This window comes from Dendrobates tinctorius, unplaced genomic scaffold, assembly GCF_039654945.1.
Source record: "Dendrobates tinctorius isolate UK_male_01 unplaced genomic scaffold, ASM3965494v1 ptg000029l, whole genome shotgun sequence".
NCBI lineage: Eukaryota > Metazoa > Chordata > Amphibia > Anura > Dendrobatidae > Dendrobates > Dendrobates tinctorius.
Window position 1 is genome coordinate 39,667,800 of NW_027361697.1, and position 16,240 is coordinate 39,684,039.

Below are 16,240 nucleotides of genomic sequence, written 5' to 3' on the forward strand. Positions count from 1 at the left end.
TGAGTTTGTGCCTTTTGAGGAAGCCTGTTGTGAATTTTGATGTGTGTTTACGATCATTATCCATCTGTAGAAGCCATCGTCTATTCAACTTCAGCTTTTTTACAGATGGTATTATGTTTGCATCAAGAATTTGTTGAAATTTCATTGAATCCATTCTTCCCTCTACCCGTGAAATATTCCCCGTGCCATTGGCTGCAACACAATCACAATTCTTAATTGATCCACCACCATACTTAATGGTTTGTGAGATGTTCTTTTCCTGAAAATCTGTGCAATTTTTCCTCCACACATACCTTTGGTTATTGTGACCAAAGAGTTCTATTTTAGCCTCATCGTTCCATAGGACTTGGTTCCAAAATGCATCAGGTTTGTTTGGATGTTCTTTTTCAAACTTCTGATGCTAAATTTTATGGTGATAACCCTGGAGAGGTTTTCGTCTGATGACTCTTCCATGAAAGCCATATTTGTGCAGGTGTCTCTGAACAATAAAACAATGTACCACAACTCCAGAGTCTGCTAAATCTTTCTGAAGGTCTTTTGCAGTTAAGTGGGGGTTCTGATTTGCCTCTCTCGCAATCCTATGAGCAGCTCTCACTGAAAAGTTGCTTGGTCTTCCAGGCCTTATCTTGACTCCCACTGTTCCTGCCTTTTAAGTGCCATTTCTTACATTTCCGAGGAAAGGGCAACTTGAAAACACTTTAATATCTTCTTATAGCCTTCTCCTACTCTCTAGGCCTCCACCATTTTCATTTTCAGAGTGCTAGGCTGCTGCTTAGAAAAACCCATGGTGGAAGTTTTTTGGCACAAGATTAGAGGAGGCTGGGTCTTTATAAAGCTGGGAAATTTGCATCCAAATTTCCTAATGATTTTAATGAACAAGCCATAGCCCTAACAGGCTAATTAGGGTCTGAAACCTTAGAATCATAGAATGGTAGAGTTGGAAGGGACCTCCTGGGTCATCTGGTCCAACTCCCTGCTCAATGCAGGATTCACTAAATCATCCCAGACAGATGTCTGTCCAGTCTCTGTTTCAAGACTTCCTTAGGAGGAGAATTCACCACCTCTCAAGGCAGCCTGTTCCACTCATTGATCACCCTGTCAAAAAGTTTTTGAATATCTAATCTGTGTCTCCTCCCATTCAGTTTAATTCCATTGCTTCTAGTCTTTCCTTGTGCAAGTGAGAATAAAGATGATCCTTCTACAATGTGACAGCCCTTGAGATATTTGTAGACAGCTATTAAGTCTCCTCTCAGTCTTCTTTTTTGCAAGCTAAATATTCCCAAATCCTGTAACCGTTCCTCATAGGACATGGTTTGCAGACCAGTCACCATTCTGTTCGCTCTTCTCTGAACTTGCTCCAGTTTGTTGATATCTTTTTTAAAATGTGGTGCTCAAAACTGGACACAGTATTCCAGATGAGGTCTGACCAAAGAGGAGTAGAGGGCAATAATGACTTCACGTGATCTAGACTGTATGCTTCTGTTAATATATCCCTTGGTCAAAGTTATCCGAGCACACAAATCTCCAAGGGTGCACAAACTTTTGTATCAGCCCATTTTTCTTTTTGTAATTTTTAAAATGTAAAAAATGACATTTTTTTTTGTCTAAAATACAAAGGAAATATGTCATCTTTAACTTTAGCTTTTTAAGAGATCATTTCATCTTCAACTTGCTTAACGGTTCACAATAACAGTAATTTTGACCAGGAGGTGCCCAAAATTTTACATGTCACAGTAACAGTCTTTACAGACAAACGGTAATGTGCCTCATGATGCAGGGCTTGCTAGGTTAAGCGTAAGGAAGAAGACTGGGCTGCGGGTACCTGCATCATGCCGGGTCTGGAACTGTCGAGGCTGTGTCCAGTGTTGCCGGGGGAAAGAATGGGGAACTGGACAGGTCTCATGACCAGTGGAGAGGGGGCCGGGCAGTGAGCAGGAAGCGTGGGAAACATACAGAATTTTCCCGCCGGCAGCGAGAGCGGTAGCAGGTGTGCGGCGCGCTCCGCAGCTTGAGAGACAGCGCGAGACAGCGAGAGACAGCGCGGAGTAATGCCCAGGCAGAGTTAACATGAAAGCTCCAGTAAGTCAGTGAGTGTGCAGAGCACCGCGTACCCGGCTAAGCAGAGTGCAGTGCTCGCGTGGAGAAGCGGGTGCCAGGTGCAGGACCCTGAGGAGCGTTCCCCATTGTTGACAACACGCAGCAGCACACGTGTGAGATAGAGACTCCTGTAATGCTCCCCACTTTTGCTGCACAAATTTATGGACTAGAGGCTCAGCAGGCAAAACTGGTGACCGCCTATTGCCGCCAGAAACTGGATAGTGATTTGTGGATTTCACCTGAGGACATCGCGCCTTCCGTAGCCGCTACTCCAACTCCCATCAGACTTTGTGTGGATGAGGACCAAAGAAGACCATGATAAGTACCGATTAAAAACCAGACTGTTGCGTTAACCCCTTACTTTCCTTGTTTACTGTTTATTGTTAACTAACTCCCTGCGAGGAGACCATTGCCATACTTTTTGTTAAAAATTAAATAACATTGTTATACAGCATTGTTCTGCAATCCCTGCATTACTGCATTCCTGTACCTGCTTACAAAAGCAAAAATTGAATACTATAAAAACTCTTTGAGATCTTCACCCCAAATCCCACTGAAAAGTGGTTTTATTGGGGGGTGTACTGACTAAACAAGATGGCAAGGTTGCATAAGATATGGTGGAAGTAAAAATCTGACATTGAAAATATGGTTTGGTACAGGAAAGTGAAAACTCCACTGACATTAAGAGCTTACACTTCATAGGAGAGAGAGGACAACACTATCCAGAAGAGCTTACTCTCTATAGGAATGAGAGAAGACCCCGCTGATCATAAGAGCTTACACTCTACAGTAGAGCGAGAACCCCGCTGACTATAAGAGCTTACACTCTATAGGAGGGATAGAGAACCTTACTGACCATAAGAGCTTATAATCTACAGGAGAGAGAGAGGTCCCTGCTGACCATAAGAGCATACATTCTACAGGAGAGAGAGGACCCCACTGACCATAAGAGCTTACACTCTACAGGAGAGACAGAGGACCCTGCTGACCATAAGTGCTTACACTAGTGTTGAGCATTCCGATACCGTAAGTATCGGGTATCGGCCGATACTTGCTGTATCGGAATTCCGATACCGACTTCCGATATTTTTTCAATATCGGAATTCGGCATCGGAATCGGAAGTTCAAAGTTGATTGACAGACTGACGTCATCATGATGCGCGGTGTGTGCGCATCATGATGCGCCGTCATTTCGGGCCTTCCGGGGGTCTCTGCCGGCCTGCCGGGGGGCTGTGCCGGCCTGCCGGGGGGGCTGTGTGGACTGCCCGGGGTCTGTACCGGCCTGCCGGGGGGCTGTGCCGGCCTGCCGGTGGTCTGTGCACCCTGTGGGGGTCTGTGCCGGCCTGCCGGGGGGCTGTGCCGGCCTGCCGGGGGGCTGTGCAGGCTCCGGGGGGCTGTGCCGGCCTGCCGGGGGGCTGTGCCGGCCTGCCGGTGGTCTGTGCAGGCTCCGGGGGGCTGTGCCGGCCTGCCGGGGGGCTGTGCCGGCCTGCCGGTGGTCTGTGCAGGCTTCGGGGGTCTGTGCAGGCATCGTCCGATGGGACTACAAGTCCCATCGGGCGATGCCTGCTACCATGACAGTGATTGACACATTAGCCAATGATGGGACAGTAGTAGTCCCATCATCCGGCTAATGTGTTAAATGTTAAAAAAAAAAAAAAAAAAAATACTACATACATACTACATGCATGCTACATACATACTACATACATGCTACATACATACTGCATGCTACATACATACTACATACATACTACATGCATGCTACATACATACTACATGCTACATACATACTACATATATACTACATACATACTACATACATGCTACATACATACTGCATGCTACATACATACCACATACATACTACATACTACATATATACTACATGCATGCTACATACATACTACATGCTACATACATACCACATACATACTACATACATGCTACATACTACATACATGCTACATACATGCTACATGCATGCTACATGCATGCTACATACATACTACATGCATGCTACATACATACTACATGCATGCTACATACATACTACATGCTACATACATACCACATACATACTACATACATACTACATATATACTACATGCATGCTACATACATACTACATGCATGCTACATACATACTACATGCATGCTACATACATACTACATGCATGCTACATACATACTACATGCTACATACATACATACATACTACATATATACTACATGCATGCTACATACATACTACATGCTACATACATACTACATGCTACATACATACCACATACATACATGCTACATACATACTACATATATACTACATGCATGCTACATACATACTGCATGCTACATGCATGCTACATACATACTACATACATACTACATACATACCACATATATACTACATACATACAATACATTCATACAATACATACATAGACATACAGTACATATAACATAGAGTAACATACTTACCAATACTTGTCACATTGTTCCCCGAAGCCATTGTCGTCTACGGAATAAATATTAACATAACAAACCACAAAAATACTCACCCACGATCCGAAGCAGTCCACGAGTGTGTCCCACGACGATCTTGGGTAGAGAACTGCAGCATCAGATGATGCTGCCGTTCTCTACGGGCTGCAGGAATCCAATGACGGAAGGTAGGTATCCTTCCGCACTGTATTCCTCCGCCACTTAAAAAAAAAAAAGTCCCTAGTCTCACTTTATGCCATTGCTGCGTGGGAAATTCCCACACAGCAATGGCATAAAGTGAGACTAGGGACTTTTTTTTTTTTAAGTGGCGGAGGAATACAGTGCGGAAGGATACCTACCTTCCGTCATTGGATTCCTGCAGCCCGTAGAGAACGGCAGCATCATCTGATGCTGCAGTTCTCTACCCAAGATCGTCGTGGGACACACTCGTGGACTGCTTCGGATCGTGGGTGAGTATTTTTGTGGTTTGTTATGTTAATATTTATTCCGTAGACGACAATGGCTTCGGGGAACAATGTGACAAGTATTGGTAAGTATGTTACTCTATGTTATATGTACTGTATGTCTATGTATGTATTGTATGAATGTATTGTATGTATGTAGTATATATGTGGTATGTATGTAGTATGTATGTAGTATGTATGTAGCATGCATGTAGCATGCAGTATGTATGTAGCATGCATGTAGTATATATGTAGTATGTATGTAGCATGCATGTAGTATATATGTAGTATGTATGTAGCATGTAGCATGCATGTAGTATGTATGTGGTATGTATGTAGCATGTAGTATGTATGTAGCATGCATGTAGTATATATGTGGTATGTATGTAGCATGTAGTATGTATGTAGCATGCATGTAATATATATGTAGTATGTATGTAGCATGTAGTATGTATGTAGCATGCATGTAGTATATATGTAGTATGTATGTAGCATGCAGTATGTATGTAGCATGCATGTAGTATATATGTAGTATGTATGTAGCATGTAGTATGTATGTAGCATGCATGTAGTATATATGTGGTATGTATGTAGCATGTAGTATGTATGTAGCATGCATGTAGTATATATGTAGTATGTATGTAGCATGCAGTATGTATGTAGCATGCATGTAGTATATATGTAGTATGTATGTAGCATGTAGTATGTATGTAGCATGCATGTAGTATGTATGTAGTATGTAGCATGTAGTATGTATGTAGCATGCATGTAGTATATATGTAGTATGTATGTAGTATATATGTAGTATGTATGTTGCATGTAGTATTTATGTAGTATGAATGTAGCATGTATGTAGTATGTAGTATGAATGTAGCATGTATGTAGTATGCATGTTGTATGTATGTAGCATGTAATTTTTTTTTATTTTTTTTTACATTTAACACATTAGCCGGATGATGGGACTACTACTGTCCCATCATTGGCTAATGTGTCAATCACTGTCATGGTAGCAGGCATCGCCCGATGGGACTTGTAGTCCCATCGGACGATGCCTGCACAGACCCCCGAAGCCTGCACAGACCACCGGCAGGCCGGCACAGCCCCCCGGAGCCTGCACAGCCCCCCGGCAGGCCGGCACAGCCCCCCGGCAGGCCGGCACAGCCCACCGGAGCCTGCACAGCCCCCCGGCAGGCCGGCACAGCCCACCGGAGCCTGCACAGACCCCCTGGCAGGCCGGCACAGCCCCCCGAAAGGCCCGTACAGACCCCAGAGAGGCTGTACAAGGGCAGGAAAGGGTTTTTCTTATTCCGATACCGGAAGTCCCATAGACTTGAATGGGACTTCCGGTATCGGAATCGGCGATACCGATACTTTTTTTAAAGATCGGCCGATACCATCCGATACGATACTTTGAAGTATCGGACGGTATCGCTCAACTCTAGCTTACACTCTATCGGAGGAATACAGAACCTTACTGACCATAAGAGCTTACAATCTACATGAGAGAGAGACTTACCCAGTGACTCTGGAGATGGTTAAAGATTCTGCTGTACAAATTGTGCTCCACTGGGAACCCCAAGTCTGTGATATCCCAGGTACTGACCATCACTGTACAAGGTGAAGATAATCTGCTAGATGTCATAGCTGCAGGGTGTTAAGGAGATGCCCACTCAGCCACGCAAACAGACATAAGCCCATTCTCTGATGCTTCAGCAATGTGGAAAATGATTTATTTGATAATTAATTTTCTGTGATCCACAAACTGAATCTCAAAGTGTTCAAATTCGCGTGAAACTGCAGGTTTTAAGAAATTTGTCTTTGACTCAAATACGATGCTCGACAGATCTAGCAACTCACCTCTAATAATAACCCTTATTAGTGCTCAATGATTCATCCATTAATATGTTATATACACCAGAACCTTTATGGCCACATTCACACGTTCAGTATTTGGTCAGTATTTTACCTCAGTATTTGTAAGCCAAAACCAGGAGTGGGACAATCAAAAGAATAGTATAATAGAAACACATCACCACTTCTGCATTTTTTCATATACAGAGAAAAATAAGCATCTCTTCCTTTGGCAGCAAAATACTGGGCAAATCTAATATGTGTGGTCACATATTTCCACTCAATCCTAGGAAAGAGCAGCTTCATAGACACTGATGGTCAAAAAGGATCAAATGAAGTGATTGTATACATTTTGACGATTGCTTTATAAATGCAGTCAATATAAAGTATAGTATCATTTTTTCAAATATAAATACAAATTAATGTGTAATTATTAGGGAAATTGTTACTTTTGGATCCATTTATTTCCACTATTAATGCAAGTGATTACAGTGCATTGGCTAATTAATTTGATCTGTATCATTAATGTCTATTAGGTACCTGAGTCAGAGGCAGCTGGACTGACAAGGCTGAGCAGATCCCGTTCTCTCTCGTAGTCACTCTTGCAGAGAAGTTGGCCGTCCTTGAGCACAAACTCATCACCTTTTTGTAGTTGTCTTTCACATACACAGCAACAGAAGCATCCCAAATGGTAGACACTCTTCTGTGCCCTCATAACAAACTCACTAGGTGTTATGGTGTCGAGGCAGGATCCACATTTTACTGCAAAAAGTCTGGAGGACAAAAAAAGAGACATTCACAATTTATTGTTGGAAGGCAGCAACATTGTAAAATAACTCAGCTGCAGATTTCTAATGTTGTCCTCATTCCACAAATATAATTGGATGCCTCACTGTGACAGTCTTAAGTATGGGAGCGGGATTTCAAACTGTCCCTGGAACTGGGACCCTAACTATCCCTTTCCCCGGGGTACTCTTGAAGGTGGAGAGGCCCGGGTCTCCGACCTTACCTTGCTCCTGTTAAATCCTGACCTGTCCCTTCCCTCACTTCTATGAGGCATGGGACAGAAATGTAAGATAAACAAGACACAAAGACAAAACATGGATAACCGAAAACCTCTATCATACAAAGCACAAACCAACAATAGGAGGACAGTGACTCAGAGGACACCCGAGCATGCTCGGGAAAACCCAAGCAATGAGTATACTTGCTCATCACTAGTAGGGTGCTGAATTGACTAAGCATGGGTTGTCCAATAGTGGAAAACCCCTTTAAAAGGAGTATTTTGGCACTATACAAGCAAATGACATTCACTAAAGTAACATTGACTCAATTTTATAGAAGAAATTAGAAAACTTTTAACATGTTGTAAAGAAGAAATTTTGGCCAGTGTTCAGCTTTAAAGGGAATCTGTCAGCAATTTTTTTGCCTATCAGCTGCGGCCACCGGCATCAGGGGCTTATCTACAGCATTGTTACCTGAAAGAGAAGAAAAAAAAGAGTTAGATTATACTCACCTAGGGGCGTTCCGGGTCCGGTTAGGGTCTGGAGGGAGTCACAGTCCGGTGCCTCCCATCTTGCAGCGATGATGTCCTCTTCATTCCTGGCTGTCACGGCTCAGGTGCAGGTGCACTGCTCTGCCCTGTTGAGGGCAGATGTCATGGGGCAGTAGGGAAAAATACAGGAGACGTGGAACCTGGGCCCCTAAACTGCCCCTCAGGCTAAGGAGGTGCCCTGACTTTCTTTAACTTGGGGGTACACTTGATGGTAGTGAGGCCCAAGTCTCCGACCTGTCCCTATCTCCTGTTTAGCCCTGAGCTAAGCCACCAATCCCCTCCCCAGGTGGTGAGACAGGGAAAAAAGTGCACTGCACCAATAACAAAAAAGGAAAGACAAAACAGACACCACAGGGTTAAAGCAACTAAAAAACAAAACTTAGCTTGCTCTGCTGCAATGCTCCTGGACAGCAGAGTTAGCCACTTGACAACACTCAGCTGAAGCACCACTGCTGCTGATAGCTCCTCTCTTCAGCAGCATCACCACTGCTCCAGATAAGCTGAACCCCCTCTGCACCAGGTAGGTCCAGTCTTCACCACGGTTGGTAATAATGTCACGGGGCAGTAGGGAAAAAACAGGAGATGTAGAACCTGGGCCCCTAAACTGCCCCTCAGGCTAAGGAGGTGCCCTGACTTTCCTTAACTTGGGGGTACACTTGATGGTAGTGAGGCCCAAGTCTCCGACCTGTCCCTATCTCCTGTTTAGCCCTGAGCTAAGCCACCAATCCCCTCCCCAGGTGGTGAGACAGGGAAAAAAGCGTACTGCACCAATAACAAAAAAGGAAACACAAAACAGACACCACAGGGTTAAAGCAACTAAAAAACAAAACTTAGCTTGCTTTGCTGCAATGCTCCTGGACAGCAGAGTTAGCCACTTGACAACACTCAGCTGAAGCACCACTGCTGCTGATAGCTCCTCTCTTCAGCAGCATCACCACTGCTCCAGATAAGCTGAACCCCCTCTGCACCAGGTAGGTCCAGTCTTCACCACGGTTGGTAATAATGTCACGGGGCAGTAGGGAAAAAACAGGAGATGTAGAACCTGGGCCCCTAAACTGCCCCTCAGGCTAAGGAGGTGCCCTGACTTTCCTTAACTTGGGGGTACACTTGATGGTAGTGAGGCCCAAGTCTCCGACCTGTCCCTATCTCCTGTTTAGCCCTGAGCTAAGCCACCAATCCCCTCCCCAGGTGGTGAGACAGGGAAAAAAGCGTACTGCACCAATAACAAAAAAGGAAACACAAAACAGACACCACAGGGTTAAAGCAACTAAAAAACAAAACTTAGCTTGCTTTGCTGCAATGCTCCTGGACAGCAGAGTTAGCCACTTGACAACACTCAGCTGAAGCACCACTGCTGCTGATAGCTCCTCTCTTCAGCAGCATCACCACTGCTCCAGATAAGCTGAACCCCCTCTGCACCAGGTAGGTCCAGTCTTCACCACGGTTGGTAATAATGTCAAGGGGCAGTAGGGAAAAAACAGGAGACGTAGAACCTGGGTCCCTAAACTGCCCCTCAGGCTAAGGAGGTGCCCTGACTTTCCTTATCTTTGGGGTACACTTGATGGTAGTGAGGCCCAAGTCTCCGACCTTTCCCTATCTCCTGTTTAGCCCTGTCATCGCTGCAAGATGGGAGGCGCCAGACCGGACCGCGACCAGGAACGCCTCTGTGTGAGTACAATCTAACTCTATTTTTCTTCTCTTTCAGGTAACATCGGGGGCCTATCTATAGCATTACAGAATGCTGTAGATAAGCCCCTGATGCTGGTGGCCACAGCTGATAGGCAAAAAAATTGATGACAGATTCCCTTTAAAAGATGGTATAGATCCTCTCCCTTTAAGTGATGAATGGGGGTCACAGCACCAGGGCCAACACTGATCAAAACTTCTGACATATATTAATGACAAGTAGAAATAGAATTATTGAATATAAATGTGTTCAAAGTGCTGCCCATTTTGTTAGATTGTCAATACATATATTGCATTGACAATCCAACACAATGGGCAGCACTTTGAACATATTTTATAAGTGTTTATAAACTCGTAAATAACTCATGAAAGAATAAAGTTATGTTAAAACCAAGCACACCATTGTTTTCTTGTGAAATTCTCAGTAAGTTTGATGTGTCACATGACCCTCTTCCCATTGGAAAAAAATAAAGTTGGATCCAAAATGGCCAACTTCAAAATGGCCGCCATGATCACCACCCATCTTGAAAAGTTTCTCCCCTCCCATACACTAATGCGCCACAAACAGGAAGTTGATATCACCAACCATTCCCATTTTATTTAGGTGTATCCTTATAAATGGCCCACCCTGTATATATACTGCTCAAAAAAATAAAGGGAACTCTAAAATACCATATCCTACGTTACAGTGATCCCTTTATTTTTTTAGCTATACATATATATATATATATATATATATATTTATATATATATATATATATACACACACACACTGTATACAGTATATGCACACATATATACATATATACACTATAATATATATATTTACTATAATATGTCTATATCATGCTATTTTGGTGTGATAATACAGTTGAGTGACTGCACTTGTGTAAAGCTATATATATATATATATATATATATATATATATATATATATATATATATATATATATATACAGTGGGGCAAAAAAGTATTTAGTCAGTCAGCAATAGTGCAAGTTCCACCACTTAAAAAGATGAGAGGCGTCTGTAATTTACATCATAGGTAGACCTCAACTATGGGAGACAAACTGAGAAAAAAAAATCCAGAAAATCACATTGTCTGTTTTTTTTTCATTTTATTTGCATATTATGGTGGAAAATAAGTATTTGGTCAGAAACAAGCAATCAAGATTTCTGGCTCTCACAGACCTGTAACTTCTTCTTTAAGAGTCTCCTCTTTCCTCCACTCATTACCTGTAGTAATGGCACCTGTTTAAACTTGTTATCAGTATAAAAAGACACCTGTGCACACCCTCAAACAGTCTGACTCCAAACTCCACTATGGTGAAGACCAAAGAGCTGTCAAAGGACACCAGAAACAAAATTGTAGCCCTGCACCAGGCTGGGAAGACTGAATCTGCAATAGCCAACCAGCTTGGAGTGAAGAAATCAACTGTGGGAGCAATAATTAGAAAATGGAAGACATACAAGACCACTGATAATCTCCCTCGATCTGGTGCTCCACGCAAAATCCCACCCCGTGGGGTCAGAATGATCACAAGAACGGTGAGCAAAAACCCCAGAACCACGCGGGGGGACCTAGTGAATGAACTGCAGAGAGCTGGGACCAATGTAACAAGGCCTACCATAAGTAACACACTACGCCACCATGGACTCAGATCCTGCAGTGCCAGACATGTCCCACTGCTTAAGCCTGTACATGTCCGGGCCCATCTGAAGTTTGCTAGAGAGCATTTGGATGATCCAGAGGAGTTTTGGGAGAATGTCCTATGGTCTGATGAAACCAAACTGGAACTGTTTGGTAGAAACACAACTTGTCGTGTTTGGAGGAAAAAGAATACTGAGTTGCATCCATCAAACACCATACCTACTGTAAAGCATGGTGGTGGAAACATCATGCTTTGGGGCTGTTTCTCTGCAAAGGGGCCAGGACGACTGATCCGGGTACATGAAAGAATGAATGGGGCCATGTATCGTGAGATTTTAAGGGCAAACCTCCTTCCATCAGCAAGGGCATTGAAGATGAAACGTGGCTGGGTCTTTCAACATGACAATGATCCAAAGCACACCGCCAGGGCAACGAAGGAGTGGCTTCTTAAGAAGCATTTCAAGGTCCTGGAGTGGCCTAGCCAGTCTCCAGATCTCAACCCTATAGAAAACCTTTGGAGGGAGTTGAAAGTCTGTGTTGCCAAGCGAAAAGCCAAAAACATCACTGCTCTAGAGGAGATCTGCATGGAGGAATGGGCCAACATACCAACAACAGTGTGTGGCAACCTTGTGAAGATTTACAGAAAACGTTTGACCTCTGTCATTGCCAACAAAGGATATATCACAAAGTATTGAGATGAAATTTTGTTTCTGACCAAATACTTATTTTCCACCATAATATGCAAATAAAATGAAAAAAAAACAGACAATGTGATTTTCTGGATTTTTTTTTCTCAGTTTGTCTCCCATAGTTGAGGTCTACCTATGATGTAAATTACAGACGCTTCTCATCTTTTTAAGTGGTGGAACTTGCACTATTGCTGACTGACTAAATACTTTTTTGCCCCACTGTATATGTACAGTATGTAGTATTCCACATGTGCAGTCACTCTAAACTATATTATCACACTAAAACTGTGACTATAAACTCTGCCACTAAAATTCTGTTATGAAAATAAATCTAAAAAATGTCTACTTCTAATTTTATAAAAAGGCTGTTCTTTTTCCTAGCTGGCCCATTTCACCTTCCGCCCTCTCTCAAGTCAATGGTTGGGGGTGTTGTAGGGACTGTGTACAGAGTTCATTAATAGCTCAGAACAGAGTTAATCTTCTTAAATCCAGCAATAACATGGCTGCAGATAACAAGGCCTGCGACTTCAAGCTGCAAAACCACACACACGTCCCACAAGTGAACCTTTACAAAGTCTGATCCGGTCCAGCTGTTTCATCAGAAGGACAGCGAATTATACGTTAGTTATTTATTCAAACACTTTATCCCAAGGCCGCGCCGTGCAAAATATACACAGCCCCCTGTCTGTCCTGTCTGCGGACAAGGGAGGAACTCGGGGAGATGGATACGGGTCTTGCTGTAATATTTAAGAAACTGAAAGGAACAGGAACCTAATTACTGAGAAGCTGATAAATTCTGTACTTTCTGCATTTTTTTAATTGATGCACAGTAGGGTGTAATTGCTTCAAATTTATTGTCTAATATTCAAAGATGTTATTCCTTAATATTCTAATTTTGCTTGAAATATTCATATAAAAAGATGAACAGGAGTTCTTAAATTTTAAGGAAATTTGGGCTAGTAGAAATCACACATAAATGATGAAGAAATTGGTGTCCGCTAAATAAAGTGGAGGAAAAAGAAGCAAAATTCTATTGAAAATGAAGCTTCAGATTGCACTTGAACTAATGTTATTCAATGGGGCCATGCAGATAAGCGATGTTTTCACTGACCAAATCTGTGTGTTAAAAAAATCACACCATGCATGGATTTAATACCAAAATTGGATGAGACAAGAAAAAAAATCAAATGCCATACAGAGCCAAAATATAGCATCCGATTTTACGGACACGTTACAATTCTGTAACACAGGAAACTGTAAATTATTAATAGCTGCTGAGTAAAAGAACGGATTGTATACGGATGACCAGTGAGAAAAAAATTGTCCCAATTTTCTGGATGAAGACAGGCCCCATTTTTTTATACTGTCGTTTGACCCTCCCCTTACAATTATTGAGAATTGCCAAACAAACAGCAATTTTCTGGCTGAAACGCTTCACAAATAAAGGGAAACAAGACTTTTCACCACTTGCTACAACTATGCTGGTGATGTATAATTGTGATAAGTGAATGTGCTCGTATAAGGTGTTATCCGACCATGCTCAGGTGCTAACCGAGTGTCTTCGGCGTTCTTGGGAATATGTTCAAGTCCCCGAAACTGCATGTCTCGTGGCTGTTTGACAGCTGCAACATGTGCAGGGATTACCTAACAAACAGACAATCCCTGCATGTTTTGCGGTTGTCGAACAGCTCAACACTGTCGAATAGGCTGTCGAACAGTCCAGCAGTCCTTCATTCACAACATCACTTCAATCTTTCCCTGTACAACAGAATTGCAGGTTGTTATGGCCAGTAAAGTTCCCATGATTCTGCTTTTTTTTGCAGGTATCCGTATCAAAATATGCAAGAACTATCTGCTCTAGTTATTGCGTTTTCATTGTATTTTTTTATGTGCTTCCCCTTTTGTTACTGTAAATTTAACATATTGTTTTTTATTCGTTCTTCGTTCAAAAATGCTGATATTTTGCACTTTAAAAAGTCCATTGCGTGTTTAAAAAGTCTGTTGCGTGTTTATGTTTGCATATTTTTTTAGCTTCACCTATAGAAGCCTGTAAGGAAAAACACACCAGACAACAAGATTAAGAATTCATGAAATTTCATCCACCTTGCATTGTTAAATGCAACAGATTTTCTGCACAAAAATTCACAGAATTGTAGCATTTGCCATAAGTGGGAACATAAATTTATAAAAAGTAATCAAGCTCAATAAATAATCCCAAATGATACCTACAATAAATATAGCCTGCCCCAAATAAAACAAGTCGTCACATAGCTTTGATTTACAAAAAAATATATAATAATTTTTTAAAATTTGATTTGCTATTTTTTAAAACTTGAAAACATAACAATTTAAATATATTAAGCGCAATGAAAGTGATAAAATCAAAACATGGTCACAGTGGGAAGGGGTTAATTTTGGCAAATCAACTCCAAGGTGGAGTGATCTTTAGCTGTTTCTGCACAGTTTCTGCAGAATATTTATGTAGTTCACTAATACTTAAAATCAAATAAAATTTTACCCCAAATTTCGGGAACACATAACTGGTTTTATTGGTAATCCTGCGAGACGGATCTTTAGCCGTTGCTTTTTTGTTTGAAGCCGCGTTCATTCTGTACTTATAAAATATTTACCACTGACCCAGGTCATCGGCTTGTGTGATAAGCTGATAACTCAAGGAGTCTTGTCATGTAGCACTTCCTTATACTGGGCAACTACATAGACAAGAACAATAATGAAGGACGACGGGAGAAGTAATGATTCCTGTGAGTTGTGGAGCTATAAACTTTTTGAGGCTATTGTAAAATTTAAGAAAAATATATAAGTTGGTATGTAATGAAATTAAACCCTTGAAGCTATATTTTGATTAAAGATATAACCAAAATGAAGATAGATGTAAATACTTATGTCCCCCCCAAAACATTGAGAAAAGTATTCAAGGTGTGATACCTTTATTGGCTAACCAGAGAAATTATATTTGCAAGCAAGCTTTCAGGGCTCAAAAGGCCCCTTCATCAATCTAGCCTGATGAAGGGGCCTTTTGAGCCCTGAAAGCTTGCTTGCAAATATAATTTCTCTGGTTAGCCAATAAAGGTATCACACCTTGAATACTTTTCTCAATTTTTGGGGGGGACATAAGTATTTACATCTATTTTTCTGGCTAACACGGTACCACAATTTTATTTTGTATTGTACAACCAAAATGAAGCAAACTTATAGGGACATCCAGCAGATATGTCTCAGTTAATGAAGACAAATTAAAGGGTTTTCACAGAAAGGCAACCCCTTTTTTAGGTGAAGCACACAGAAATCAGCTAAATGCTACAAGTTCAGCTATTCATCACATCTAGGCAAGCATTTTCCCAGTTATGGAATTATCTTCCTGATACAACAAATTTAATCTAGAACAAGTCAAGGTATATGATGAACCATTATAGAAAAACACAAGTTCCACAAAGATGTTGATCTTTCCTAAAGACAGAAAATTCTAGGGGACATCCTAAACAGGGACCACACACCACTTTTTGATTTCAATGCAACCTCATGGGGTAGTTTCTTGAGACAAAATGAGTTAATCTTAAAGAACAAAACTTTTTCAAAGCTGTGGATCAAACCTGAAGACACAACATTTCCGAGGACATTCTAAGCAGAAGACAACCCTCTATGTGGTCTTCATCTCTTAATAAGGATGTCTTTCTGATACATCATAGAAGAACCCAACTTTTTCAAAGCTGAAAGATCCAAACTGAAGACAAAACATTCTAAAGAA

General features: G+C 41.8%; 1 protein-coding gene across 1 annotated transcript in view; it reads right to left on the reverse strand.

Moving 5' to 3' along the window:
* LMX1A (LIM homeobox transcription factor 1 alpha) overlaps positions 1–16,240 on the reverse strand; it is a 202,090-nt gene that overhangs the window by 33,302 nt on the left and 152,548 nt on the right. Inside the window, exon 4 of the mRNA XM_073571624.1 lies at positions 7,434–7,666. Coding sequence (XP_073427725.1) covers positions 7,434–7,666 — 233 coding nt within the window. The remainder of the gene's footprint in view (positions 1–7,433; positions 7,667–16,240) is intronic.